The 27,773-nt window shown below is 34.7% G+C and overlaps 2 protein-coding genes across 3 annotated transcripts in view; one reads left to right on the top strand and one right to left on the bottom strand.

Moving 5' to 3' along the window:
* Positions 1 to 8,438, top strand: part of LOC149778323 (serine/threonine-protein kinase Nek7-like) — a 28,137-nt gene extending 19,699 nt beyond the window's left edge. For both annotated transcript variants that reach the window (XM_089939132.1, XM_089939133.1), the window contains exon 8: positions 48 to 8,438. In XM_089939132.1, the coding sequence (XP_089795258.1) occupies positions 48 to 359 (312 nt within the window). In that variant the 3' untranslated portion in view covers positions 360 to 8,438. The remainder of the gene's footprint in view (positions 1 to 47) is intronic.
* A 4,149-nt stretch (positions 8,439 to 12,587) lies between these two features.
* LOC149778322 (proteasome subunit beta type-7-like) overlaps positions 12,588 to 27,773 on the bottom strand; it is a 29,635-nt gene continuing 14,449 nt past the window's right edge. Inside the window, exons 5-8 of the mRNA XM_089939131.1 lie at positions 27,255 to 27,370; positions 22,190 to 22,248; positions 19,002 to 19,153; positions 12,588 to 14,105 (exon numbers count right to left, since the gene is read on the bottom strand). Coding sequence (XP_089795257.1) covers positions 13,991 to 14,105; positions 19,002 to 19,153; positions 22,190 to 22,248; positions 27,255 to 27,370 — 442 coding nt within the window. The 3' untranslated portion in view covers positions 12,588 to 13,990. The remainder of the gene's footprint in view (positions 14,106 to 19,001; positions 19,154 to 22,189; positions 22,249 to 27,254; positions 27,371 to 27,773) is intronic.

Genomic DNA, 27,773 nt, shown 5'->3' with positions numbered 1-27,773 from the left:
TTTGTGTATGTCATGTTCCCTCTCTGACAATCTCCTTGATTTTACAGTTGAGACAGCTGGTTGCCTTGTGTATTAACCCAATCCCAGACCAGCGGCCAGATATCAGCTATGTTTATGATGTAGCCAGGCAGATGCATGCTCGCTTTCAACAACAGCAAGGACAGGCCACACAGCAGCATCAGGTGTTACAGCAACCACAGGCGTTACAGCAACCACAACAATTTACTCTACAGCAGTTGCAAATGCTGCAGCAACACCAACAGCTTGATCCACAGCAGTTACTTCAGCTACAGCAATATCAGCTTCAACAAGAACAGTTAATTCAACAACAATTGACCCAACAACAACAGCAAACATAGCATGTGTGCATATGTGATCTTAATTTATCATTCCAGTCAGAACTTCAAGATACCATATGAACTAATATTAACTTCAGTATTAATCATAGGGGACCTGGAGTAAACCCACAGGTCCTAGCTTTCAATACCACAGGTCCTAGCTTTCAGTACTTTTTAAAATGGTATTAAATCATCGTATTGACTGATTATAACACCCACTTATTATGTTTGTCTTAGCAAAGGTATTGGCTGTAAATGGTAGATCGTTCATTTGATTATTTAAGAATGGAGATGTCTCTTAAAATTTAATTCATTGATTGTTGTCTTCTAAAGCCTATGGAAAGGCAACATGTTTCTGGAAAAGTAAATAGGTTGGAAATTGACTTACACATATTAAAATAAATCATATGCCAACATTCTTTGGTTTATTCTGCAAATGTCAACTTTACAAAATCTATTATGCCATGGCCTACTCATTGTCAGATCATTGTAGACTTGATGTTCGTGTTGGCCTTGTCAGATCACTTAAAACATGTTCATGTTGGCCTTGTTTGATCAGTTTAGACATGATGTTCATCTTGGCCTTGTCAGATCACTTAAAACATGTTCATGTTGGCCTTGTTTGATCAGTTTAGACATGATGTTCATCTTGGCCTTGTCTGATCAGTTTAGACATGATGTTTATTTTGGCCTTGTCTGATCGGTTTAGACATGATGTTCATCTTGGCCTTGTCTGATCGGTTTAGACACGATGTTCATCTTGGCCTTGTCTGATCAGTTTAGACATGATGTTCATGTTGGCCTTGTCTGATCAGTCTTGACATGATGTTCATCTTAGAAACAATGATGATTGTTCAGTACAATAAAATACTGTCAGACAAATGCTGTGAACAGTTGTGTCTCAGTTCTGTTGCTGGTTTTATAATGAAATTTAGAGAACAGACTGTACAACAGCATAAAGTGTGAAGCAACTTTTTGTCTGTTTGAACTTTTTTCTTTTTTGTTTTACCTGCAGAAGTGAGCAATTAATGTAGGTGGTGGTGGTGACACCAAGCTATGCTTGTACAAAAATCTTAACTTGGAGACCATAATAGACTGTACAAATTGTAGGTCTTTTTTTTGTACTTGTAGTAGATTGCATTAAATATATATTTTGAAACATCTCAGACTTTAGTTCAGGTTCTGATACTTAAAATTTAATTTTCATTATGTTGTAAAACATTTGCTGGAAAATACAATTCTGAGTTCATTACATCCTCAAGAAGTTTTATTAAAGTTTAAAGTAACTTATGAACTTGCTTGTAAGTCAAATCGAGCAGCGAGCAAGATAGACCCTCTCCTGCCTTCACATAACATGCCAGATGATAGTGGTCAGTTTTGTTTTGTTGTACTGATAAGTCCCAAGAAACTGCATAGGTCCAGATCTGCCAGTACATTTTGCAGCAACAGATCTGGGTCTCTGCAGTTGATTTGACATGTAAGCAGGTATATAGAATTTGCCTCATCTTTTTAAGACAGAGTGGTGTAGTATCGCTCTTTATGAGTGGAATCTTGCAACTTTTGGAGGTTTGCACAAGCACGACACTGGTTTATGGACAAATTATTCTTGTAGATATTTTTTTCTTCTAAGAGATAACTGTATTTTTTGTGAATACCACTTTAGTGGATAGAGGGGCATAGTGGTGACTTTAAAACTGTTTTGATGTTTTGAAAATAGGTTGTGTAATGAGAATTCTACATTAAGTCACTTTCCATCCATGAGTGCCAGAATTCTCTGGACTTTGTGTAATTACTTTTGGAACATTTGTATTTGAAGTTAAATATATTTGTATAAATGTATAAGAAATAAGAAGTATAAGAAATCTCACCTTAAAACTCTATTTTTTGTTAATACCACTTTAGTGGAAAGAAAGGCATAGTTGTCACTTTTCTGCCAACATCAAGAGTTTAATGTTTTTTATTTAAGCTTTCGCAGTAGTACTTTAGTTGTAAGCATGTCATGCATGCCATGTTCAGATGTGATTGTACTTTTTTTAAATAGAGATATTACTATATAGGTTGATTTTTTTTTGCAGTGGAGAACCTTTAGTAATTCACCAGTCTGAGATTCCGATCTCATAAACAAATTCCACCATATTTACTGTCATACATATTGTAACTGTCATTACAATATATGCTACTAAAATTGTTTTCAAATAAAATTGCTTCATTTCCTTATATTTTTTTTTGCATTGGAAAATTTACATTGTAATTTAGCAGTCTCAGTTTGAAACGACAAAGAAATCCCATTAAAATATACACAGGAGCTAATAATGTACATAGTTGTTTTCCAAGAAAGTTTACATAATCTCACTTATTAGCATTGGTCATTAGTGCATAATGGATATTTTAGTGCACTGTTGATGTATCCATTCGACAGCAATGTATTTATTGCATTATGATCATACTTTGATACATATTTTGTTTGTTATTGTTAGAATTTCAGCAATAACGTTAAGATTATTTTATATTCACTATGTGAAGTTTCAGAGACTTTAAATAATGTAAATGTCATTATAATATAGATACATGATGTGAAATATTTATCTTTAGTTAGATACAATACTTCAGGTACAATAATAATAATAATAATAATAATAATAATTTAGGTACTTTAGGTATAATTCAGATATAATAATAATATAAATAATAACATTAGATAATGCTGTCTGGACTTGTTTTTGTACAAGGATAAGCCCACTCCATTTTTACACATACACTAGCAAAAGTTTGTTAAGAATATCTCTAATTTAATTATACCCTCCACTCTTTAGCACACCTCTGAAGTAGAGCAGAGCTATTGTACATAACCCAGCATCAAATCCCAAATCCTCACTTACCAAAGAATGTACATGTGTACTGTCTCACTGCATCTCGAGCATTCATTCTTCATTATTAGTTGGTAACAGTTTGAAGTTGGTTACTCCCTGGGGAGGGGCTAAGAGGAATAAATTAGTTTTGTACAAAACATCAACATTATTTGTATTATCTTACATGTAAGGCCTCAGTTATAGTGGCTAATCAAGGTAATTACTGATGCATGAACTATGCTTCTTATAATGGTCATACTATTTGCACTGTATGGTTAAAGCTTGTGATATTCAACTAATGAAGCATTTGTTCACTAAACTCTCAATATCTTGGAGCCTGCTTCATCGTCATTTGCTAAAATTGTTATGTGGATACATTTCCTTGAAAAACTGTCAGTTCAAGCTGAATTTCATTCTTGAGTGGCTTTTGTATATTCATCTGTTCATTCAATACAACCTTAATATTTTGGACATTACTTCACCTGCAGTCAAGAAAATTATGTGGATGCATCTCAGAATAATTCTGCCACATTAAACTAGGTTTCTGCTATGTGATTTTCATGCCAGAGTGAATATTATTTTTTTCTCTCTGTTTCATTATATTGGACCCTAATTCACATATACTTGTTAAAATTGATAATGTGGAACAAGTTACAGGTACTCGATAGAGCCGAACGCACGTTGACATAAACAGCGCATAACACAATCCTTGTAGAATTAAGTCGAGATAAAATTCCAAGTACAGGCCATACACTTGAGTCAGACACATAATGGCATCAGCTGTGCATAATGCTATCCATGTAGAATGAAGCTCAGTTAAGACAATTTGGCATGCATGAAGTTTCATTAAATTGATAATTTAGGTGAAAAGAGTTTGCATATACAAGGTTCTACACATATAGCATTACAATTGTAGGGTTTGTGCACACAAGGTTCTACACTATATTTAGAACATTACAAATGTAGGGTTTGTGCACACAAGGTTCTACACTATATTTAGAGCATTACAAATGTGGGGTTTGTGCACACAAGGTTCTACACTATTTTTAGAGCATTACAAATTTGGAGACTTCTGAAAGGTAATGCAGTTTTGAGCACAACAGCAAGAGGGTGGCTAAATTACATATAGTAAATATCAAACAAAGGTTTTTTCCTTCAGAAAATGAATACAATATTTTGAATCTACTACATTAGACATAATATCACTATTTGAACATGAATTTCTTAAATAATGTTTTAATTGGTGCATGAACACAGTAACTTTGATGATAAGGAATTTATATCTGAAGAAGCACAAAGCAATATTGTTCTGAAGATCTTAGCATCTGCATTTCTATAAATGGCTTATTAAGATAAAAAGAAGCAGCACACAGTTTATTTCACAGGCACATCTCATGATCATTCAAATCGGATTATTTTCCACATTTTGTTCATACGAGAAGATTTACATAACAATGCAGTCTTGTATTTGCTTTAGCTGAATTACTTTGTTGTCTAAAAAATTCAGGTATTGATATATTAGGAAGGACACTTCTTACTGTTCGAGTCTGTAAGAAATGTGTTTATAGAAAGCAATTTACATTCCAAAATATAACAGGGCTGAAAGATATAAAATGTTTTTATCATGATAGTAAATCTTTCATAGATACGATGAAGTCATATGTGCAATAAGAAAAAGGTATAATGGAGTTCTCGTATATTTTTGTTTTACTTTCTTGTAATATTTCACTTCTTGTACTTCTTTGTATCAGATTATTTTTACATCTTTTAAATAGAATAAATAACAGCAGTATATAAATGATTGATAACAGATTAGAAAATATACAGCCAAAGTTGAAAAGGTCCAAACAATTGGTGCTTGAGAGTCAATCTCGTAAAGCACAAGAGAGGAATTAAAAGGTATTAAGCAGGTGTTCAGATGCTGTAGTTCAAATATGATACTGGTCCCAACACTGTGCAATCATCTAGTGAATGGATGTCATTGTCCTTCCTGCAGTTAAGTGATTTGGCTGTTAAAGCAATAGTTGTTTGAACCATTTAGACTTGGATAGTAATACTATTCATAAATATCTGTATTCTTACATTCCATCAACACCGCTCCAGTAGCCTAGTGGTTAGAGCGTCCACCTCGGATGCGGGAGGTCGTGGGATCGATCCCTGGTCGAGTCATACCAAAGACTTACAAAAATGGTACTAACAGCTGCCTCGCTTGGCGCTCAGCATTAAGAGGTTAGTGTTAGGACTGGTCGGGATAATGTGACTGGGTGGGACATCGTGCTACATGTCTGCGGCATGATGCCCCAGTGCTAGATATCACTATAAACTGTCACAAATTTGTTAAAGCTACGTTAAAAATCCAAATCACACATACCATCAACTGATTAATGCCATTCGTGTATGTTGTAACCGAAATATATTGTTGTTTGGTTTTTTTTTTAGAGTATCCTAAGTTCCATATGATATTTTAATGGTTTATCACTATGGTTGTTTCTTGCAAGTAAACACTGATTGCAGGGAATAATAAAAGAGAAATTGATCTTGGTTGCAGCAATATCTTCAATGATAAAATTATTTGTTGATCATGAAAAAAAAGTATAACATTTACTAAAAAGAAATAATTTCATATAATACCAAAAACAAATAACTTTCACTTTCATCTAATACAATTTAATAAAATCTTTAAGGTCATATGAATCTGTGTTATGCAAACCATGTCATAATTCTTTAAGATGCTCAGTACCTTGTAATTCATGTCTTTGCTGTATTTATGTTGTAATGGGCCTTGTAAAAAAATACATTAGATGTAAGTGCTCTTTTATCTAACATTTTAAATCCATAGAGGAAAAATTCTTGTTTTTGGCTGTTACTGTAAAACATACTTGGGATCCAGGGAAGGCATTTTATATGTTGAATAGTCACCCACGTATGTAATGTAATATTGTGTGTTATTTTCACATGAACTCTGTAATTTGAGTATCCTGTCATCTGTTTTTAAAATGCTGCCTTTCCTGGGTACCATGTATCTTTTAACAGAATATTTAATTCACGCATTTATCTTTATATATGTCCAGGATTACAAAATTTGTAAAATCTCATTTCAGTTAGTAAAATTAATGTATTCATTTAGGTAAATACAGTCTGTCTTCTATCTTGTCACTGAAAACTGCCGATTCTTTTACATTCAAGCAAGAGTGATTAAGACCGCAAAAATCAAATATAGGTAATGTCCATCCAGCTCAATATGATATGTACTCATTTATCATTTGTAACTCGAGTCCAACTTTAAACTGCAAAGACCCAGATCTGCTGGCACATAATGCACCAGCAAATCTGAATCTTCGCAGATTTTTAGGAGTACTCAGTAGAACAAACAACATCAATCCTGATTTGTATGGCAGATCAAGGTCCACATCTGTAATTGAGTATACACGATCCCAACCAGCCCATTCAACTCTCAGCATGAGAGTAGAATGGTGATAATAACACAATGCATATATACTTGTACCTCATATTGACACCGAGTGCAATCTTACCAAGGGTTAAAGAAAGCAGTATTTCTAGGAATTTTGGGGCATAGATGATTCAGTTGTCATTGATAATCTCTGTTCAGTGCACATTTTGTTTTGTTTCATATATAGTCACATGATCATGCATGTTTGACAGCTGAACTTGAACTTCGTTGAATATCGACAGACTTGTATTTCAGTGTAGGTATTTGCTTGTTTGGAAAACATTTTTATAAAACATTTGTATAAAAGCCGATAAAATTTTATATATACTACAAAGATTTATATAATGTACATTGTGATCTACTACACTGCAAACACAATTAGTAATTATTTAACTCGGAAGCAAAGAATGGCTGCAATCTTGCCTCACTCCAACTGCAAGTGTTTGGACATTGAAAACAAGATTATTCTCTTTTTGTCTGAAAACATGGAGGTAAAACAGCACATAAATCATGTTATTATAAAAATGGTTGTCATTCTGTTTGATATGTTTTTTAAGAAGTTTGGATCATCAACGTCCTGTGGTATGGTTATGAATTTAGGTCATGTTTTACGTGATATTGCCTATTTACAAAATTGTTATTGTTTTAAATTTCAAGTTTGTTGGGCATTAAGATGAGACAGTTGAATGTGCCAGTTGTGAGTATTTTTCTCATAAGTTTTGTGTGTATATCTTTGTGATTTATGACTGTTTTTTATTCAGGAATGTGATACAAATCAAGGTACAAGAGTCAAAATATCAAGTTCAAAGAAAACTAAAGAAAGTTGGTCCATCTGTATGTTCAACTTTTATGTTGTAAATTATAGGTATTTGTTGAATTAAGTTGTAAATTTATTACGAATGGTGACACACAGTAAACATTAGTTATCAAGACTAGCATTTGAGGTTTTTCATCATGTTTTAAAATCCATTCCGGTGCATGTTGTGCAACCTACTGGTACAAGCATTGATATATTGTGAAAAGATACCTGAACAAAATTAAGTATTTTGGACCTTACCCTTGCTTATGAATGGGTAAGAAGTAAAATTTTTACATTTATATAACTGTTGAATTTCTTCTTCAAAACTTTACCCCCTAGTGCAGGATAATGTGCCAGAAACTGCTTTTGTAACATCCAGTCTATAATTTGTCTACTTTGTTAGATACACCAAAATGATAAAGGAGAATAGTCTAACACAATACTTGACATTGAATAGTCTAACACAGTAATATTTTCTGTATGCTTGATATTTGTTATCTGCATTGTTATTTTTCACTTTAACATGAAGAGTTTTATTGATATAAATATTCCAAAATAAGTGGCTTGAATCCCCACCCCCAAGTTGTGTTTTTAGGGTTATATAATAGAAAATAACCCATGCAAGAAGTTGATTACAAAATTGTTCACAAATTACATATTGTCTCTATACAGCTGTTATTTAAACGGAATGTATCTTAAACTTGACTCGATAGTTTTTCTTATTGTGTCTCCCGTTTAAAATAAAGGTCATATTTTACATTAAATTTGAATTGTAAAAGGTAATATATTTAATCTTGTGACACATTTTTTTGTAGTTGTAATGCGTCAATTTTTTTTATGTAAGTTGTAAATGTTCTTTTAGAATGCAATAGACACCTTGAATTAAAATGTGAAATTGGTTTACTGTACATTTTATTGATTTGCAACATGCATATGAGTGATGATAGTTTTGTGTGATTTTTACATCAGCATATTTCTCAAATAAAATGTCATTTTTGTGAGTGCTCTTTTGTCAGGGGGATGGTGGAAGTTACATAGCTTTTGTATTGTAAATCTATAACATGGGAAGAACTTTGGAATCTTGAGCCATTTAACTTGCCTTGGTTTATAAGTGCATAGCAACCAACCCTTTAGGCTCGCAATTAGTGAAAATAGGGGTAAAAATTAGTTAATTTTTACACAAATTCATGAAGCTATCTTCGATTCCAGGATTATTTGTTGGAACAAATGTTTAGCATGGCTCCAGCTGATAAAGATAGATTGTGTTCAGCAAGAAAACTCAAACAGTGCTTCAGCATTGGCAGCTTGAGGTCTTCTGTCAATGGCTTAAAATATTCCAGAGCTGAAATCTCTGCGAGTTTTTAATTTTCCCAACCTCTATGTGCTTTTTACTACCAATGTGCTTCTTCACATTGTCTTTGCCACCATGCCCAATAATAAATTTTGTGGCACACTGTGTACGAAAAGGTGTGATGTGTGTTGTGTTTATTGGCTGAATGCACTGCCAGTCTTTGGTATTTTCACCTTTTGTACAATATGTTTCTTTTTCCTTGGTGGTGAAGTCATTTTCAAGATGCAGTGCCAAATGGTAATTTAAATCAGTGTTGATGGCGCATGCACAAAGCAAAATTCCGGTTAGGCCCCATTTTCTCCCAAAAGTATTTGTAAAACTAGTCTTATACATACAGATTAAATACGCTAAAATGCTTGCTACTGGGCCAACTGTACCAATCAGCTATAGTTCCACTAATATCGCGACAAGCAGTACCGGACTGTTTCGACAACTGCTGATATCACATCTAGCGCTTATTAAAGATTTAAAATAATTAAGAATTGGGGAATTTGTGATTTTTTTGTGTGCATACAGCGTGACTTGCTGAAAAATTCGTGAAATTCATGAGGGATGGCAGCTATGTAAGTGTATCAGGGCATTAGTTGCTGCATGGTAGTACATCTGTGTGCATGGATACCAGTGTCAATATTTTTCTACCAATATTTGATCAGTGTGACCTATATATCAAACACTAGTAGCATTTGTTACATTCTGCGATGAGATGAGCTACTCATACACTGTTATCTTGGGTAATTTCAGCTTGATGGGTGGATGTGTCATAGCAAGTACAGCCCTATTAAGGTTTAGTCACTGTGACCTATACTGTAGGATCAAAATTTTGGTCTGTTTATCTTGAAAACTAAGTTTGGTTAGTTTTTCTTGGAAATTATATTCCTGGATTATGGAAATGGCAAACTTTTTTCCAAAGAAGGTTCATTATCTGCTGTCTTTAAATTTGTGGATTTTAGCAAACTTGAAATCAAATACAGTTTGTGCTGTGAATAGCTAATTCACAGTATTTTGTACATGATTGGATTCGGTTTGTCTGAGAATTTATAAATGGAAAGGGGGAGGGGAAGGCATTCATGTTCCATAAACATCTTTTCTGGTTTACATTGAGCCATACAGTTCTTACAGAAGCTTATCTTCTAAAACAATTTTAATATATGCAAAAGAAAGGATAATTTGTTTCTAAATATAACTAATAATATATTTATCCTTAAGAAAAATCCTTGCAGTCCATAGAGAAGATTCATTATAATGAAGTGAATCCCTAACTGTCCATACTGAAGATAATGAAATGAATCCCTTACTCTCCATACCGAAAACTCAGATAACAAAATGAATCCCATACTGTCCGTACTGAAAACTCAAATAATGAAATGAATCCCTTAGTTTCCATAATGAAAACTCGTGAAGTGAATTTCTTACAGTCCATACTGAAAACTCGTGAAGAGAATCCCTTACAGTCCATAATGAAAGCCCATATTATGAAGTAAATCCCTTAAGTCCATACCAAAACCTAAGATTAAGATGTGAATCCCTTACAGTCCATACTGAAAACCCATATTATAAAGTAAAACCCTTACTGTCCATACTGAAAACTCAGATTATGAAATGAATCTCTTACTGTCCATAACAATGATGCATTATAATTAAAGTGAATCCCTTTCTGTCCATACTGAAATGAATCTCTTACTGTCCATAACAATGAAGCATTATAATTTAAGTGAATCCCTTTCTGTCCATACTGAAATGAATCTCTTACTGTCCATAACAATGATGCATTATAATTTAAGTGAATCCCTTTCTGTCCATACTGAAATGAATCTCTTACTGTCCATAACAATGATGCATTATAATTAAGTGAATCCCTTTCTGTCCATAACAATGATGCATTATAATTTAAATGAAACCCTTTCTGTCCATAGTAATAATGCATTATAATTTAAGTGAATCCCTTTCTGTCCATAGCAATGATGCATTATAATTAAAGTGAATCCCTTTCTGTCCATAGCAATGATGCATTATAGTTTAAGTGAATCCCTTTCTGTCCATAGCAATGATGCATTATAATTTAAGTGAATCCCTTTCTGTCCATAGCAATGATGCATCATAATTTAAGTGAATCCCTTTCTGTCCATAGCAATGATGCATTATAGTTTAAGTGAATCCCTTTCTGTCCATAGCAATGATGCATTATAATTTAAGTGAATCCCTTTCTGTCCATAGCAATGATGCATTATAATTTAAGTGAATCCCTTTCTGTCCATAGCAATGATGCATTATAATTTAAGTGAATCCCTTTCTGTCCATATAGAAGATTCAGATTAAGAATTCATTTTTTTTTCATAATCATTTTGTGGATTATGTAATTGCTTCAAACCCCAAACTTTAGTATCCAACAAGCCATGAAAACAAAAAAGGACTTCCTCACTCAGCGAAGGTATTATCCACAATTTAAAGAAACAACACATATGACATTTCTGGCAAAATCATGAACATTTATAACTGCAAAAATCAAAAAAGTTCAATGCAGTTGATGGGTGAATATTAGTTGTCATACTTTTTATAAATGCTGTCTTACTGCAGTTTCTAAATATCACTGATGCATATTGAATCGACTGGAACTAAAGACTGGAGTCTTCTTCCTACCAGGAGTAGGATGTGGGACCTGTATGTATGTCATTGAGATAGGGATGGTCTCATGGAAACACTGGACCTCCCTCTAATTCTACCACGGGGAGGGCTGGATTTGTGAAGTAGTAGTTGTTCTCCTAATGTATTATGATTGGGTAACATATTGGAAGAAGAAACATTTACCACTCTAAATGCCAATGCTTGTTGATGAAGGGGCCTGGAATATCCACTAAAATTGTGTTGCAGCAGCAGGCAGTACTGTCCTACAATTAGCAACACTCTTCATTACCAAAAGTAACACAACCCAAATAAATGTTATGTCTATTTTCTAAGAAAAAGGGAGAAAGGTTATTTAACACATTAACCCCTGGAGGTTTTTGTAGTTTTTGCTTGAAATTCGAGTAGGAAACACATTTTTAAAGCTATTTCTGAAATAATCCTATTAAAGAAAGCAACTTCCAGGTGATTTTCCAATAATATAATGCCTAGTTGTGTTATAAACATCATTTTTCATTGGCTGTTTAGCTCACGCATGAACAAAAGGGTAAAAGTTGGGAGTTCTTTTTGTTGTTTTTTTTTTTGCTTAACGAACTCATTATTTTTGTATCGAGACCACTCTTTATTCCAAATGCCCATCTTATCCTACTTTCTGCAAAGGTTCATCTGTCTGTTTGCAGTTCATACTGGTCTGCCTTAGATCTGAGACCAAAAAGTCTAAAATCCAGATACAAAATCGGATTCTGACCACTGGCAAGTTTTGGGTGGAAAAAAATAGGGTCCAAAAAATGAGGTTTTTCCCTCTGTATTTTGTAGTGCAACTAGAACTTCCAGATTATTTGGTATCATTGTAGAGCTACATCTGTCTACCTTTCTATAATACCACCCAATTTAGTGTATCATACATGACCTTGACGCTACAGAGCTCGACAGTAGGCTACTACCTCCTGCCACGCAAGCTCATCACCAGGGGTTAATGTGTTCAGATTCTCTGACATCTATAACAACATATTTATCCTCCAAAGGTTCAAACACAAACATATCAATACATGTAGTTTATAACTGTTGTACTATTGGAGGGAAAAAAAAATTTTTTTAATACCTGTAACAGAAATTAAACTCTTTAATAAAATCATGACTTCAGGAAAATGGTCTAAATTTAGATGGAAAACTGAGTGTATTTATTTCTGTGAAAGAAAATTTTATTTAAGCACAATCAAGGGCAATACATTTCAAGACAAAAAGAACTGTTCTTTCTTCAACACAATCCTTTCCAGATAGTCCTTCCTTAAGATTAAATATACTGTAACAATTTTAATATTTTATTTTGCATATAATTCAGGATTCTTTATGAGGCTACTATCAGAAACCAAGAAGCAAATTCAAGAGTTATAACTCCATCAGCTGACATGTTTCTTTCCCTGCCAAAGATAATAAATGGATTGTAAAGATTTATTACAATGTTGATTTAAAAATACAACGTAGATATTAATTCTCTACCAGTGAAACTGCATTTTTTTAAAATCTTGCTTCAGACAAATTGTACAGTCCAGTGTTCTGTAGACTGTAAAAGCACAATTTTGAATGACCATAAAACTGGAACTGATTCCATTTACTTTCTATCAGGTTTATTTACTATTATCCTCCTCTGTATGTTTTGTAAGGCAGGGAAATTATATAACTTTAAGTCAATAAGCCATTACTAAAAGTGGCAGTAAAACATGCATCAAACTGAATCCAGAATGCATTGCTGCCATATCAATAAGACAATCATCATTAATTGTGGCATTGTTATTAAAGTCAAATTGCATTTGCTGATTTTGAACACTTCTTAATGGGTGACACCTGCTTGCACAAAGCTTATATTGTGTCATATTGAGTGAAATTATTCAGCAGAACCAATATCTAACCAGCAAACAAAACAAGCGAAGCCAAACATGCAATGTGTGATCACTGTCACAGACACTGATGGATTATACAAATGAAAGGTAGGAGTGGCCGTTCATGTACAGTTTACAGGTAGCATACATGTAAATACTCAGTGTTCAATGGATAAAGGAACATCTCTTTGTCAAATGTGAAATAAATGAAAGTTACTGTTTACTTGAAATATGACTCCTTTTGTAACCATTTCTTTTCAAAATAATTTAAGAGAAATACTGAAGCCATGTGTTTATGGTGTTACACTGGATACTATGTTTCAGAAAACCACCAAAATAGTCCAGTGTAACTTGTCAGTTAAATTAAAATAGTGTAAAAAAATTTAAAATTAAAGATTTTATGTTGCAGAATGTTATAAAGTATTATTTTCCAAAATTTATAGCATAATTGCTATATCATTTTCAAAACAAAATCATGTCAATGTTTAATTTATTTGTAAAGGATTTTTTTTTTATTTTTTAAAAAGGAGCAATCTTGAGTGTCACATTTCCTGCAACTGCATTATTGCCAACCAGGCCTGATGAATAGCTTTGGTCCAAAACATCGTTTCTTTTCCTCAGTTCTTCAAAAAAATAAAGAAATTCTTGCCGGGTGACAGAAGTCATTGAATACACAGGACTACTAATCATTTTTACGTAGCCATTATGTCTCCATTGGTTCAGCCACAACAGTCGATGATACTATTTCATATTCCAATTTCTTCACCTCAGTCTTCAGAACAGCTGTTGTCCCACGCTTGTAGCGATATTTTCCTTGTCTGCAAAGGCCAGATTACATAAACTTATATTACACATAATCATTGCAGTATACTAACTATTCCATTTAAAAATAAAAATAAAAATAAAACCAGAAAGAATTGAACAAATATAACAAAAGCAAATCTGAATTAAATATTTGTTGTTCTTTGCTTTCTTTTAACTTGTAACCTTGAGAGAAAAACAAGAGACCCAAGAAAAACAGTTAATGCTGTTCTGCAAGAATCAGGGTTTGTATGATAATGAATATTTTTGACAATCTGTTTTAGTGACAGCAGCCAAATTAGATGGCAGATAAGCATCAACTGTGCAAACCTGAAAGGTCATGCATCAGGATACTAAGAATTTGTTCTACTTCTTTTGATCTGATTTTGCAAAGTCATTTTAAGTTGGGGGGGGGGGGTGCTGTATCTAAATAACACTGGACATACTGAATAGTGGATCAGCATCGACTGTTCAAAACTGTAAGGTCTTCTTACCATGATGCCTTCTATTACAGTGGCCAAATCCACTTACGCACTTTATGAGAATGAGCTATTTAAAATCTTATGTTACGTGTTTAGGCTCGAATAAACAGTGACATAATAAAGAGTGAAAACAAGCTTTGAAAAATGATTTATTTCCCTGGAAAATTTCTGTAAAAATGAAAAAATATGAACTTATGGTCTTAAGAAACAAATCCAAAAATAATCCAGGAATAAAATTTTAGAAGTCCTAATAATAAAATGTTCTAATGATTTCAAGTTCAAGTCAAGATGAAGAATCCAAGATGGAAGATGATGATGTATGCTATAACCTGTAGTGTGCTGAAGTCAACAGTTCCTTGTAGAAACAAGAAATATCACTCCAGTTTTGGAAATCTGAATAAATATTTATAAGAACTGTCCTTGTTCAAGAATCTCATATGAGCACACATATTTTCCAGGAAAAAAGAATTAATCCTTTTGAATCCAAGCAATTTGAAATAACTCCAAATGACACAACACCTTCCAGTGTAAAGAAAAAAGCCCAATTGTGTTTACTTCTCTAATATGATGGTTTAAAACTTGAATTTTATGCAACGGATAAGGGTCATGTGTACATATAAAAAAAATCTCGTAGCCTCTGTATGTCCTTGATAAGACCCAATCATTTTAATCCAAGAATAAAAGTTGTTTACTTGACTAAAAACTATTTACAAGTCTGGGGTCACATATTCAATACAGCCTCGATCTCACACTTAGAAGTCCCACAATAAAAATAAATAAAAAAAGAACTTGCTGATGTGGCTGTAACTAAATTCTGAATCAAGGTTAAGATCCAGGTCAACACCTGGTGTTTACTAAAATGAACGGGGCCCCGAGTGGCCGAGTGGTCTAAAGCACTCTCCGTCATGGATCACTGCCATCTCACCGCTGTCTGCGTAGGTTTGAGTCTCGGGCTCGGCCAATGTGGATATGTGAGAAAGCTTGCTGGTAGCTTCTCATGGGTCGGTGGTTCTTTCCGGAGGTTTCCCGGGTTCTTCCTCCACCATTAATACTGGCCGCCATGTATAGCCTGTCTTGTGCTGAAAAATGGCGTTAAACCCTAAAACAACAACAACAACAACAACTAAAATGAACATTCAAGGTCAAACTATTTTCTGGAAAAAGTATCATCTCCAGTGAATAAATTTACATTACAACAGCATGTAATGAAAAATAATTTTTTTTTAAACAAACAATTAAATTGAAATAAATATATATATTAAATCAGACATAATTAAATCAAATATACATAACAAAAACATTTTCTATAGTTTTATCTAAAGGTCACAAAATTTGACAGCAAATTGGTAATAATTGTGAAAACTTATGTGCCTTCTTCACACATGCCAACCCCTGGTGAGGAAAAAGTGTAATCTAAGTGAACAAAAATAGTAATCCAAGCAGAAAAAGAGTAATTGACATACAACATGATAAAACTTCAATGTGCATATGTACAAAATGATTTATTTATCCCTCTGGACTTTTAACATCAATTACTGCTTCAAGTTTCCATATATAACACTCTGAGCTTTAAAAAGCAACAGACTCTCATACTGCATATCAAAACACTTTGTACCAGCTGAGATTATGAATGTTTTGCACACCAGTTGAGCACTAAGTACTGGGTTACAGAGGTCAAAAGTTGAAAGTAGAAAGTATGTTTCTTGGAAATAGGGCAGCTGCTATAAATAGAACAAAACTGTTAGGAAAGTGCATGCAAGTCAATGGAAAAGCTTATTCTTATGTTGAAGTTAAATAGAAACCGCCTTTTCTAGAATACGGTACGTGGCATTAATGGGATGTTAATAAAAATGAGAAAACAAATTATTAATTTGTTTTGGAGGGGGATATACCGAAAATGCATAATCTGAATACATTTACACACGAGGTGTAATTAGTGGAAAAAAGCGTAATGGTTGGCCTGTATGCTTCTTCCTGCATGCTTCATATCATCTGATCAAATATTGTTGAGCAGTTTTTAAAAAAAAACTTGTTTGAAGAGTTTTCAATTTTCATCAAATATGACCGTATTTAATACTGCTTAAACTGCACACATTTAATTAGACTTCATGCTTCTATGCAATTTCATTCAATCAAATTCTGTTCATGTCTTTTTAAAAAGAAATCATTCAGAGCTCTTCAAATTTTAATAACAGAAACCACATTTGATGCTGCATTGGCATTTTTCATGCCAAATTAAGAGGACTTCATGCCAGGATATTTAATGCAAAATTAGAAAAAATCTATGCAACTTTTTCAGAGTTTGTTTCAATGATTTTCTATGTTTGGAATATTGTGGCCATATTTGATATTGGCACCATTAGCTCAAATGGGAAAATCATTCATTCTAAAGATGCTTTCTGTAAAATTAGTCAAATTTACTGAAAAGTTTGTAAGATAAAGTCATTCAGGGCTGTTCCATTTAAACATACATGATACCCAGGGAAGGTAGTTTTTCTAAAATATATGCCAGGTATTTTGATTTCACAGAGTTCATAATAAAATGATAAGAAAATTATGTATGTTTTAATGGAACAGCCCTCAAGTTTTTCCTATCTGAGTAAAAGGTTTAATATTCTATTTGCACTCTGGCTTCATCTGTAATAATTATAGTTAACTTTGGTGACATTTTGTTAAAATGTTTTTTGTGAAGAGTCATTCCACAATTTTTGCTTCTTTGAAGTAACAGAAGTAGAGTTTTGATGACACAAAACCTTTTTACCAGGATGCTATATTTCAGGTCTGGTCAAAGATTGTAGAGCAATTATTTTATTGAGAATTTGCTTAAAGTATTTTAAGTTCTTAGATGTTTATGTGGTCTCAATACCATTTTTCAGTACATGATAAACTACACATGACAACCAGCATATCCAGTGGAGGAAGAACCAATGGAAACCCCAGGAATAACCATTGACTGACGAGAAGCTACTGGCAAGCTTTCTCACATACCCACATAGGCCAAACCTGAGACTTGAACCCATGTGGAGAAAGGTGTGATGTCAATGATCTGTAAAGATGATCATCTTAGACCACTCGTGGGATCCCAATTCTTAAATGTTGTTGTTGTCATAGGGTTGAATGTCATTTTTCAGCACAATATAGGCTATACATGGTGGCCAATATAAATGGTGGAGGAAGAACCTTGGAAAACCCCGGAAAGAACCACCGACCCACAAGAAGCTACCGGCAAGCTTTCTCACATACACACATTGGCCGAGACCAACACTTGAACCCATGCAGACAGAGGTGAGATGGCAGTGATCTGTAATGGTGAGTGCTTTAGACCACTCGGCCACCCCTCCCAATTCTTAGTAATAGTGACCATAATTGACTATGGATAAGTATCAGTGATGTAACACTCAAACCATTCAAGAAGCTTCTGTCAGATTTGGTCATTTTCCATAAATATATGGTAGTCACTTTTAGTGGCAGATAAAATATTATTCGTACAAACCTCAAGCCAGGATGCTCTCTGCCAAGTCTGGACATGACATGCGACAAATGAAATAATGTATAATGGTGGATGCTATACTATACCACAAGCTTACTTATACGTTTGCTAATTCTCAAACTCAGGCCTTGTTGGAGTTAAGAGTTGGGTGACTCAAGAAAGAAACCATGTTAATTCTAGTGGTAAATAAAATAAAGGACATAACAACAACGGGTTTGTTGGTTGATAACTAAAGGCAAATCAGTACATGACGGACTATTAAGTGCTGCGGAAACAAGACTCAAAAAACTTCCCCGATAGCCATCACAGCAGCCAACTGGCTGAGCTGGACAGAATTTGAACCTACTGGACCACTGATTGTGAGTCTAGCATAATAGCCTTTGAGTTACAGCAATTCCCTGACAAACAGACAGAATTTAAAGTGAAACAATTCAAAAGAAATTGATGGACAGATATAAAGATTAACATTGGTTTGTTAGTACCATGATAAATCAAGTCTCCAGAATATTTTTCTCTCTTGCTTACACAGCAAAACCTGCCTAGCACACAATTCTGCACTGAGGAACTCTACTGTTAAAAAATATGCATTTCTCTTAAGTATCAAAAAAGGGTCATTTAAAGAATGGGTACTTAAATAACATCAGATTTGTAAATCACACCATCTACTCATGATCAACATATTTAATGCTGCAAATAAATCAATCCATTCTGTAATGTAAGACTGAGTGTGTGTGATTTGGATTTTTAAGGTAGCTTTAACAATTTTTCAGTCATATCGCTACGATGTCTGTAGTGCGACAGTTTATAGTGATGTCTAGCACTGGTGCATCATGCTGCAGATATGTAGCATGATGTCCCACCCAGTCATATCCTGACACCAGGCTGACCAAAAACCGGATTTGTTCTTTCCTAAAATACACATATGACCCATGACCCCGTACCTTTGACCTTTAATGTTTGCCTCATCATATGGCCTGATATAGTCCACTTTGTCCTTGGTGATGATGCACAGGTCCACATTGCTTCCAGATCCCAAGTCATTGAATATACCTGCTGCAATGGCATCCCTAACCAGCAGCATCGCATCTTCTCTCTGAAATGGTAAAAAAAAAGTGTACAATAAAAGAGAAAATTAACTCAAATTTGTGCTACTCTTCTTCACTTTTTTTTACCCAGTTTCTCTTTGCAGATTCACTTCCAGTTTGAAAGAAAGCTTGCAGTGCTGTCAAAAGCTCAGGTAAATGGCTAATCTATTTGCCCAGGAATAACAATCTTGTACGTACATGCTTTAAAACTTTATAGTCTTCAAGATCAAACTGATCTTGTAACAACTTTAGAGGGCCTCGAGTGGCCTAGTGGTCTAAAGCGTTCACCGTTCCGGATCACTGCCATCTCACCTCTGTCTGCGTGGGTTCCAGTCCAAGGATCGGCTAGCGTGGGTACGTGGGAAAGCCTGCCAGTAGCTTCTCGTGGGTCGGTGGTTCTTCCCTGGATTTTCCAGGGTTCTTCCTCCACCAGTTATACTGGCCGCCATGTATAGTCTATCTTGTGCTGAGAAATGGCGTTAAACCCTACAACAACAACAACTTTAGAGCTTGTGTCCTTTAACTACTTTTCTCCAAATAGTAGTAGATACCAATTAGCAAATAACCAATAGCTACTTCTAATTTAACAGCAGCCTTTCCAGCAGCAAGGTGCATCAAATGACGGACAATCTGTTATATACACTAATGGAGACATTTTCAAAATACAGGATGCAACTCCGTTATGAATTCCAGGCATCATTGACACATTATCAGCTGCAAACCCCATACAGTTCTGCCAACTTATGTCATGATTCTTCAAAGCATTATCAAACAAATCAAAAATGTTTTCTCCAGTGGAATCTACTGTTAATTCTGGTAATGAAAGAAGAACACTCACGACTTTGCCCTTTTCATTGTAGAAGTATCTAATACATACTGGGTACACCTTTTTGTCATCATAATCACTAGGAATGTGCAAGCAAGTCCATGGACAAGCGTACTCTTATATCGTAGTTATATAGAAGCCATCTTTTCTAAAACAAATGGCCTGTGGGATTAATGGGATGTTAATGAAAATGAGAAAACAAATTATTGATCTTTTTGGAAGGTGGATATACCGAAATCACGTAATCCATATACCTTTACGCATAAGGCACAATTTAGTAAAAAAGAGCACAATGAAAATGCCAAAAGCGTAATAGTTGGCATGTATTACCCAGATGACAGCTGACACAGGTTTTAACTGCCCTTGATAAGCATGCATAAGTGACACACCACTAGAACAAAAAACCTGATAATACAGAGAATGCATAGTGGGGAATTCACAATAAATTATAAAATAAATACCAATCCTGCGGAAATTTAAGAAACTGAAAATATTATTTCAACAATGACAATCAATATGATCATCAACAGATTGAGAGAAGAAAGGAAATACAATTATGGCAATTATCAGAAAGAATGTTAACAAACAATAAGCATGATCTCAGTATTTTTCAATTTTTATATTAGCCCACATTGAGAAAATACATCTGATCCCTATTTTAGACAAAACTGTTGACAATAACTCTTCAAAAAATAAACCCCAGGACTAGAACATGTGATTGTGATGGCTTTGAATTTTTCAGGCATATCCATGTCTACAGCTGGCTGTTGAATGCTCACTCCTGCCATCTTGAAAACACCTGGACCAAGCAAAATATTCAACCACATGGGTCAGGCTACTCATTCAAATTATTTTATATTTCACAGCTGTACTGTATCACTGACAACACAAAATGTATTTTAGAAAAGTACAGACAACATCTATGACAATGAATAATATTATTTTGTCTTTCGAAATTGGAAAAATACCCTTTCTTTACTTCAATTGGCAGCAAGACCACATCTGCATCCTGTACCATGGAACAGCACATCTTGGTACATGAGCAGTACACATCTCATGGGATACTGAATGTGGTACGATGAAAGAGAATGTGTGTGTATGATTTGGATTTTTAACGCAGCTTTAACAATTTTTCAGTCATACTGCTACAATGTCTGCAGTGTGGTAGTTTATCGTGATGCCTAGCAATGGGGCATCATGTCACAGACAGTAGCATGATGTCCCACCCAGTCATATTATCCTGACACCAGGCCAACCAGTCCTAACACTAACCTCTTAATGCTGAGCTCCAAGCGAGGCAGCTGTTAGTACCATTTCTGTAAGTCTTTGGTATGACTCGACCGCAGATCGAACCCATGACCTCCTGCATCTGAGGCGGATGCTCTAACCACTAGGCCACCAGAGTGGTGAAAGAGAATGGTATATGAGGCATGCATGTAACATGTCACCTCCTAACATAATTTTGCCATTTTCTATTTAATATTTGCTGCTCTTATTTCTCTTATCACAAATCTACAAAAAAAAGAAAGGTCTCTCATTTTCCCAAGTTAACTGCCTAAACGATATAGCTATAATTAAAAAAATTGAGAATAAGCAGTAAGACTTCTTTGTACAATCAGTGGATAGCACTTTTCTGCTGCTTTCTTTGTTTAGTAGCTTTAAACCAAGGAAAAACAATCATCCCTTTTGTATTCCTTATCCAGATATAACCATATACTGCAAAAATTCAACAATTTGTTTTCTTTACTTGAAATAACGATGCAATTAATACATTTCTATATTAGTGCCTGATCAGCTTGTTCAAGAATATCACACACACACACACCATCTCTACTCATTTATAAGTTGTTCAAGAACATCACACACACCATCTCTACTCACATATAAATTTAGTCCAACTGCACATAACCAGATCTGCCATCATATAAAGTGTCAGCAGATCTGGATTTTTGCAGTTGTTAAGATTAATCAGGAGAACAAATAATACAGACCCTGATCTGTCTGTACATTATGCAGTAGCAGATCAGTGTCTATTTTGCTCAAGTCTGACCTGACTTATAAGTACATATGGAAACAGAAAACTAAGCCTTAGTCAACAAAGTTGGTAATTCTGTCCTGCACCAGGAAAACAAAGTAACTTGCAGCAAAATGCTGATAATGTGCTAAATAAAAATGATCCAACGAATTGCACAAACACAATGTCTTCAATATGACCAACCTCCATACTTGGTTTCCAACGATCCTCAAAAACAGCCATGGCTGCAAGTGATCCTGATCCTGAAATACAGACAATACAGGTATCAAAACAAAGGTTCAATTATTCATGGCATTTATGCTACAATCTAATATGCTTAACACAAGTCAGCATCTGTCCTGTAATTTCCAACTGACCACTGTTTTGTCTCCCATTTCCAAATAGGACTGTATCTTCACTGGACTGGAACAATCAAGTATCACAGACTTCTAAAAGACTGAAGCTCTACTGACAGAAAAGAATTTCAAGGAACTCAAGATATAAAACAAACATTTCTTCCTTTTACCTGCTGAATGTTGAAACCATCTTTTATATTCTTCTGCTCTAACAAGAGTTTCAAATTAGCTGTTATGGTGGATATATTGGATGCCATCTTGGCAACGTTTTTTTCTCTTCAGAACAACCAAAGCATCACAAGATGCCTTTTAGTGGAAACCCCATGTTGATAAGACTTCCTGTTTTCTTTAAGTAATAAGATTTTTAAGATGGATGCCATGGTGGCCATGTTACACATCAGACTGGTGCCATTTCCATTTAGGACCAACCAAACATCGTAAGAAGTTTTTTGGTGAAAGTATAATGTCGAGGTGATGTCAATTAGAAGAAGTAGTGATAGCAAGATTTTCAAGAAGGCCACTGAGGCAATCATAAGTCAGATCTGCGCCATTTTCATGGACTACCAACTGAACTTCATAAGAAGTCTTTCCATGAAAACCCAAGCTGACATGACCATTCATTCAGAAGAAAGTGATAATAAGATTTTCACGATGGCTACTATGACAGGATATTAAGTGTCTGAATAGGACCATTATGACTAAATAGACAGCATAAGAATTTCTTTAGTAGTAAATCTTCATGTTGATATGACGATCCATGTTGTGACAATCCTGAAATCTGATTAACACCATTTTTATTCTAGACCAACTACACATCATGAGAAGACTTCTGGTGAAAACCCCACAGTAAAATTGCTTTCATTCAGGAGGATTAACAATAAGAAGATTTTCAAGATATCTACTGTGGTGGCTACATTGGACACGAGGTCAGCACCATTTTCATTTAGGACTAATCAAAAGAAATCTTCTAGTGAAAACCCAATGGCAATATTTGTTGAGGAGGAGTAGTGATAACAAGACTTTCATGCTGGCAACTTTGGCAGCTATATTAGAAACCAGATCTGGACCCTTTTTATTTAGGGTCAACTACACATCATAAAGTCTTTTAGTAAAAACCCAATGTTGATAAGACCTTCCATTCAGGATAAGTGGTGATAAGATTTTCAAGTTTACATTGTGGCAGCAACACTGTCTGTCAGATCAGCACCATTTTCATTTTATACCAACAAGACATCATAATGAGTCATCTGGTGAAATATAACATGGCAACAGATTTTCCATTCTAAAAAGATATTGAAGATAACATCAGATCAGGACCATTTTCATTTAGGACCAACTAGACACCATAAGTGTTTCAGTGAAAAGCCCATGTTGATATTACCATCCCTTCAAGAAGGAGGGGTAATAACAAGATTTTCAAGATGGCCAATGTGGTGGCTATACCAGATATAAGACTGACACAACTTTGTTTTGGGAACAACTAGACATCACAAGAAGTCTTCTGGTGAAAACCTCATGTCAATATGGCCTTCTGTTCAGGAGGAGTAGAGATCAGATTTTGTGGTGGCTATATAGAATATCAGATCTACCCCATTTGTAGTTAGGATCCACTAGACATCATAAAAGTCTTTTAGTGAAAACCCCATGTTCTCAAGAAAATCAAGTAAGGCTGAGTAACAATAACAAGATTTTCAAGATGAACACTGTGATGGCAATATTGGTTGTCTGACCAGAACCCTTTTCATTCAGGACCAACTAGACCATGGGATGAATATGTGTGCATAAAGTCCATGGGAGGAATGCTTGTAAAGTTTTATGCAAATGTTAAAATAATTTATGAGAAGTAGTGATAACAAACTTGTGCTAATGGATGGATGAATGATGGACAGACGACAACCCATCACATAAGCTCTTCTGTTCTATGACCAGAAGAGCTAAAGATGGAAGAAGTGACATTTCACTGAAGATAAAAAGTCATATGTGAGAGCATTATGGGGAGATGCCAAGTAAATTTAGTTTTCATTTGAGAATAGATACATTAAAATTGCTGTGGTACGGAAAAGGAAATTTTCTGCAAGGTTCACAAAGGAATAAATTATCATTCATTCTCTGCTCAAATATTTTAAATGAATATGCTGCATATTTTTCCAGAATTAAGGCATTCAGTCTATTAAAAAAATCTATTCATGGGACTTAAGAAAGAGATACAAGTAATCACAATAAACCTCTATATTGTAAATAAATAAACCTGGGTTCATACTGAACTATGAATGATAAATTCAAAGACTTTTCCCAAACTTTCAAAGACCACAAACAGAGATTTCCAAGACCTATTTTTGCTAACATTGTGTATACAGATTATATGAGAAAACAACGAATGCCAAATACTACAATATTGTTTACTAATTAAAGTCAAACTATAATTAATTTCCTAAAATAGCATTAAAATGATCTGGAAGATAGGTTAATATTTGTTATTTTTTCAGAAATATGTACCATACGTGTCAAGATTTAATACAAAATAAATTGTTCTCTTAACAAACATCAGCACTGCTTTAAATGCATTATTATATTTGCTTTTTTTTCTCTTCAATCATTTTGGAAAGAGATGCCACACTGTCATCTTTTCCTCTGCTCTTCTCCTAAGAGCATTTGACTATGTGACAAGCACAATGAGTCCTTTTAACTCTGCCTCTTCTGCTTTCTGTACAGAGGAAGCATGTAGGCTGGCAATGTCAGCTTCAAGACGCAGCTTTTTGGCTTTAAGTTCTTCCACTTCATCCAAGGCTAACTCCCGTTTCTTTCCTTTTTGGTTTTTCTTCTCATCCTTCTCCTCTGCTTTCTTCTTATCCAGATAGGCATGGTACTTATGTCTTGCAGAGGAGGCATATGTCATCATTTCATTGCTAATGACGATTTCCAAAGGTCCACATGCTTTTCTCATTGTGTCAATGATTAGCCTTTGAGCTCTGAGGCTTCCTCTGCTGAGGTTCTCAACAGATACCTGTTTGTTGACAGAAAATCCTCTCTCCACTGTTGCCTGCCCATGTGACAACAACAACATTTTCTGGAGAACATTCCAAAGTTCAACATATTCCTTTCTTTTAGAAAGGACAGAATAAAACACTTCATCAAGGCTGTCATCTATTCTAGTGAAGCATTTCAAGGGATGATTGTCCTATTGGGTAACTTCATCCACGCTATTTAGACACAAATTTCCATTTAAAAAATGGCTTCTGAAAAAGTGAAATAAAATATAGGGGTACAAACAAACGGGGATGTATAGTCAGACTATAGATAAACAAATCAATTTCGGCAATATGATTTTAAATTTATTTTTTTTATACCACTGGGGAATAAGGTCGAGGGTTGGCAATGAGAAACTGGGACATTCCGTCAACTGGAAACACATTTTTTCATTCTTTTTTTTTTATTTGCCTAATCAAATGACTTGACTTCCTACAGTTAAAGCTTCACAGCACACGTTATCGCCATTTTTTTTTATTACTCGCAATTCAAGAACAACAACTCTTGCTTAACGCTACTATAGTGTACGCATGTGCAATTTGAAACTGTTTATCCATGAATTGAATTTATTACAATGGATGTTTCTATATTAAACCAAGGAACATTATTATGTAGAACAAAATTTTCGAAAATGATTTTGTCCCTCAAACGTGTTAAATAAACCGACGGTATAAGTAAATTTAAACGGGCCCTCTTTTACCACATCTCCCAAATCATCAAACTAAACAATATCTTATTTTATACCCGAAAAGTAATGGGTTACCATTATTTTGCCCAAAACTACCAATAGCTTATACTTCTGCATCTTTGTTCCACTAAATGAACAGTATGTAGTTACTAATTTGCAACTTACCTTTGGCATGACTTGTAGGACTCCTTCTCCCATTGAAGCCAAGTTGGTCGTCTTTTTACACAATGTACAAAACGCCTTTCGCTTACATAATTTATCCTTTTGCAGCCATTCCTTGTATTTCTCTTGTTCAAGCCAGATATTGTTGAAAGAGCAAAGACCTGGCATTTTTAAACACTGAAGATGTAAATCGACTGAACAAATTTTTAATCCTCGGGCGTAATACTTTCGCGCACTTTCTACGGAGAGTGAATTAGTGTAATGAACATTTTGATTGGCCAAAGCTGATGGACTCGTCCAATCAAATTGAACGATTCGTCAAAAGAAAGAAGCCAGGAAAACCAGCTACATCCGAAGCTAACGACCTTAGGCAATTTTATTTGTGACTTCCTTTGATGAAGTGTGTAGCCGTCTTGCTTTGATGAAGAGTGCATGTGCTATTGAAGTCGCCGCCGAGGCCAACTTTGGATGGCCAAACAAAGCCTCTTTTGTTATTGCGGCAGCAATGAAACTGAACGGGTCATCAAAAGAACGAAACCAGGATAACTAGATTACATCCGAATCTAACAACCTCGGATAATTTTATTTGTGATTCTGGAAAGAAATTACAAATTTGTGGGTTTATTTCAATTTTCAAAGACTTTTAAAGACCTCAGGGTAATATGCTCGATTTTCCCAAACTTTCAAGGCCTTGAAAATGCTACCTCATTTTTCCCAAACTCTCAAAGACCTTCAAAGACCGTACGAACTCTGTAAACAGAAGTGTTTGAGGAAAGCTATTTGTGGTTAAATTAAAGCAGCATGGACAAGCAATATCTAAATCCCCCTGGACCACTTTAGTCACACTTAACCAATGTGGACCTCCATAGCCACACTTACCCAATGTGGACCTCTGTAGCCACTTACCTAATGAAGCATAAGTACATTTTTTTCTGCTAAGCCATGTGGATGTACACTGTACAAACATGTATAAATGACATCCATAACAAGAGTAGTGCTGATAATTACATTACTGGATCCATGTAGCTGCACTTACCCATTGTAACATAAGGCAATTTGTCTGTTGAGCCATGTGGATGTATACTGTACAAACATGGGCCTGTGATGTCCACACCACCAAGCACAAGGGCAGCACTGATGTAACCTTGGTACCTGTTATTGGAAAAAGATGGATAAATTCGAAAAACTGAAGATAAGCATGAGATCAGTTCAACTGTTTTCTGTTAATGTAAAATTTATCTTATAAGAACAAATGCTTATAAAGTTATCATGAAAGGATGTACAACTAAATAGTACTGGGAATATATTAAAGAATTCGCATCTCTATCAGATTTTCATCGACATTATGCTGGAATTAACCCAAACAGTCAGTCCCTCTAATGCACATCATATTTTCAATTTCTTTAATAAATCTGAACAGTACAAAATTAATCTAGACAATAAGGAAGTCATTTTAAAAGCTAACTAAAAAAATGGTGATTGAGTAGTGAATCCTCAGAACATGAAGCCACTTTAACATCCGGAATTATCATTTGGAATAACTAAATGTGCTGTC

Source organism: Sinohyriopsis cumingii, chromosome 17 (assembly GCF_028554795.1).
Source record: "Sinohyriopsis cumingii isolate HCF-2022 chromosome 17, ASM2855479v2, whole genome shotgun sequence".
Lineage (NCBI taxonomy): Eukaryota > Metazoa > Mollusca > Bivalvia > Unionida > Unionidae > Sinohyriopsis > Sinohyriopsis cumingii.
This window is presented reverse-complemented; position numbering and strand designations above follow the sequence as displayed.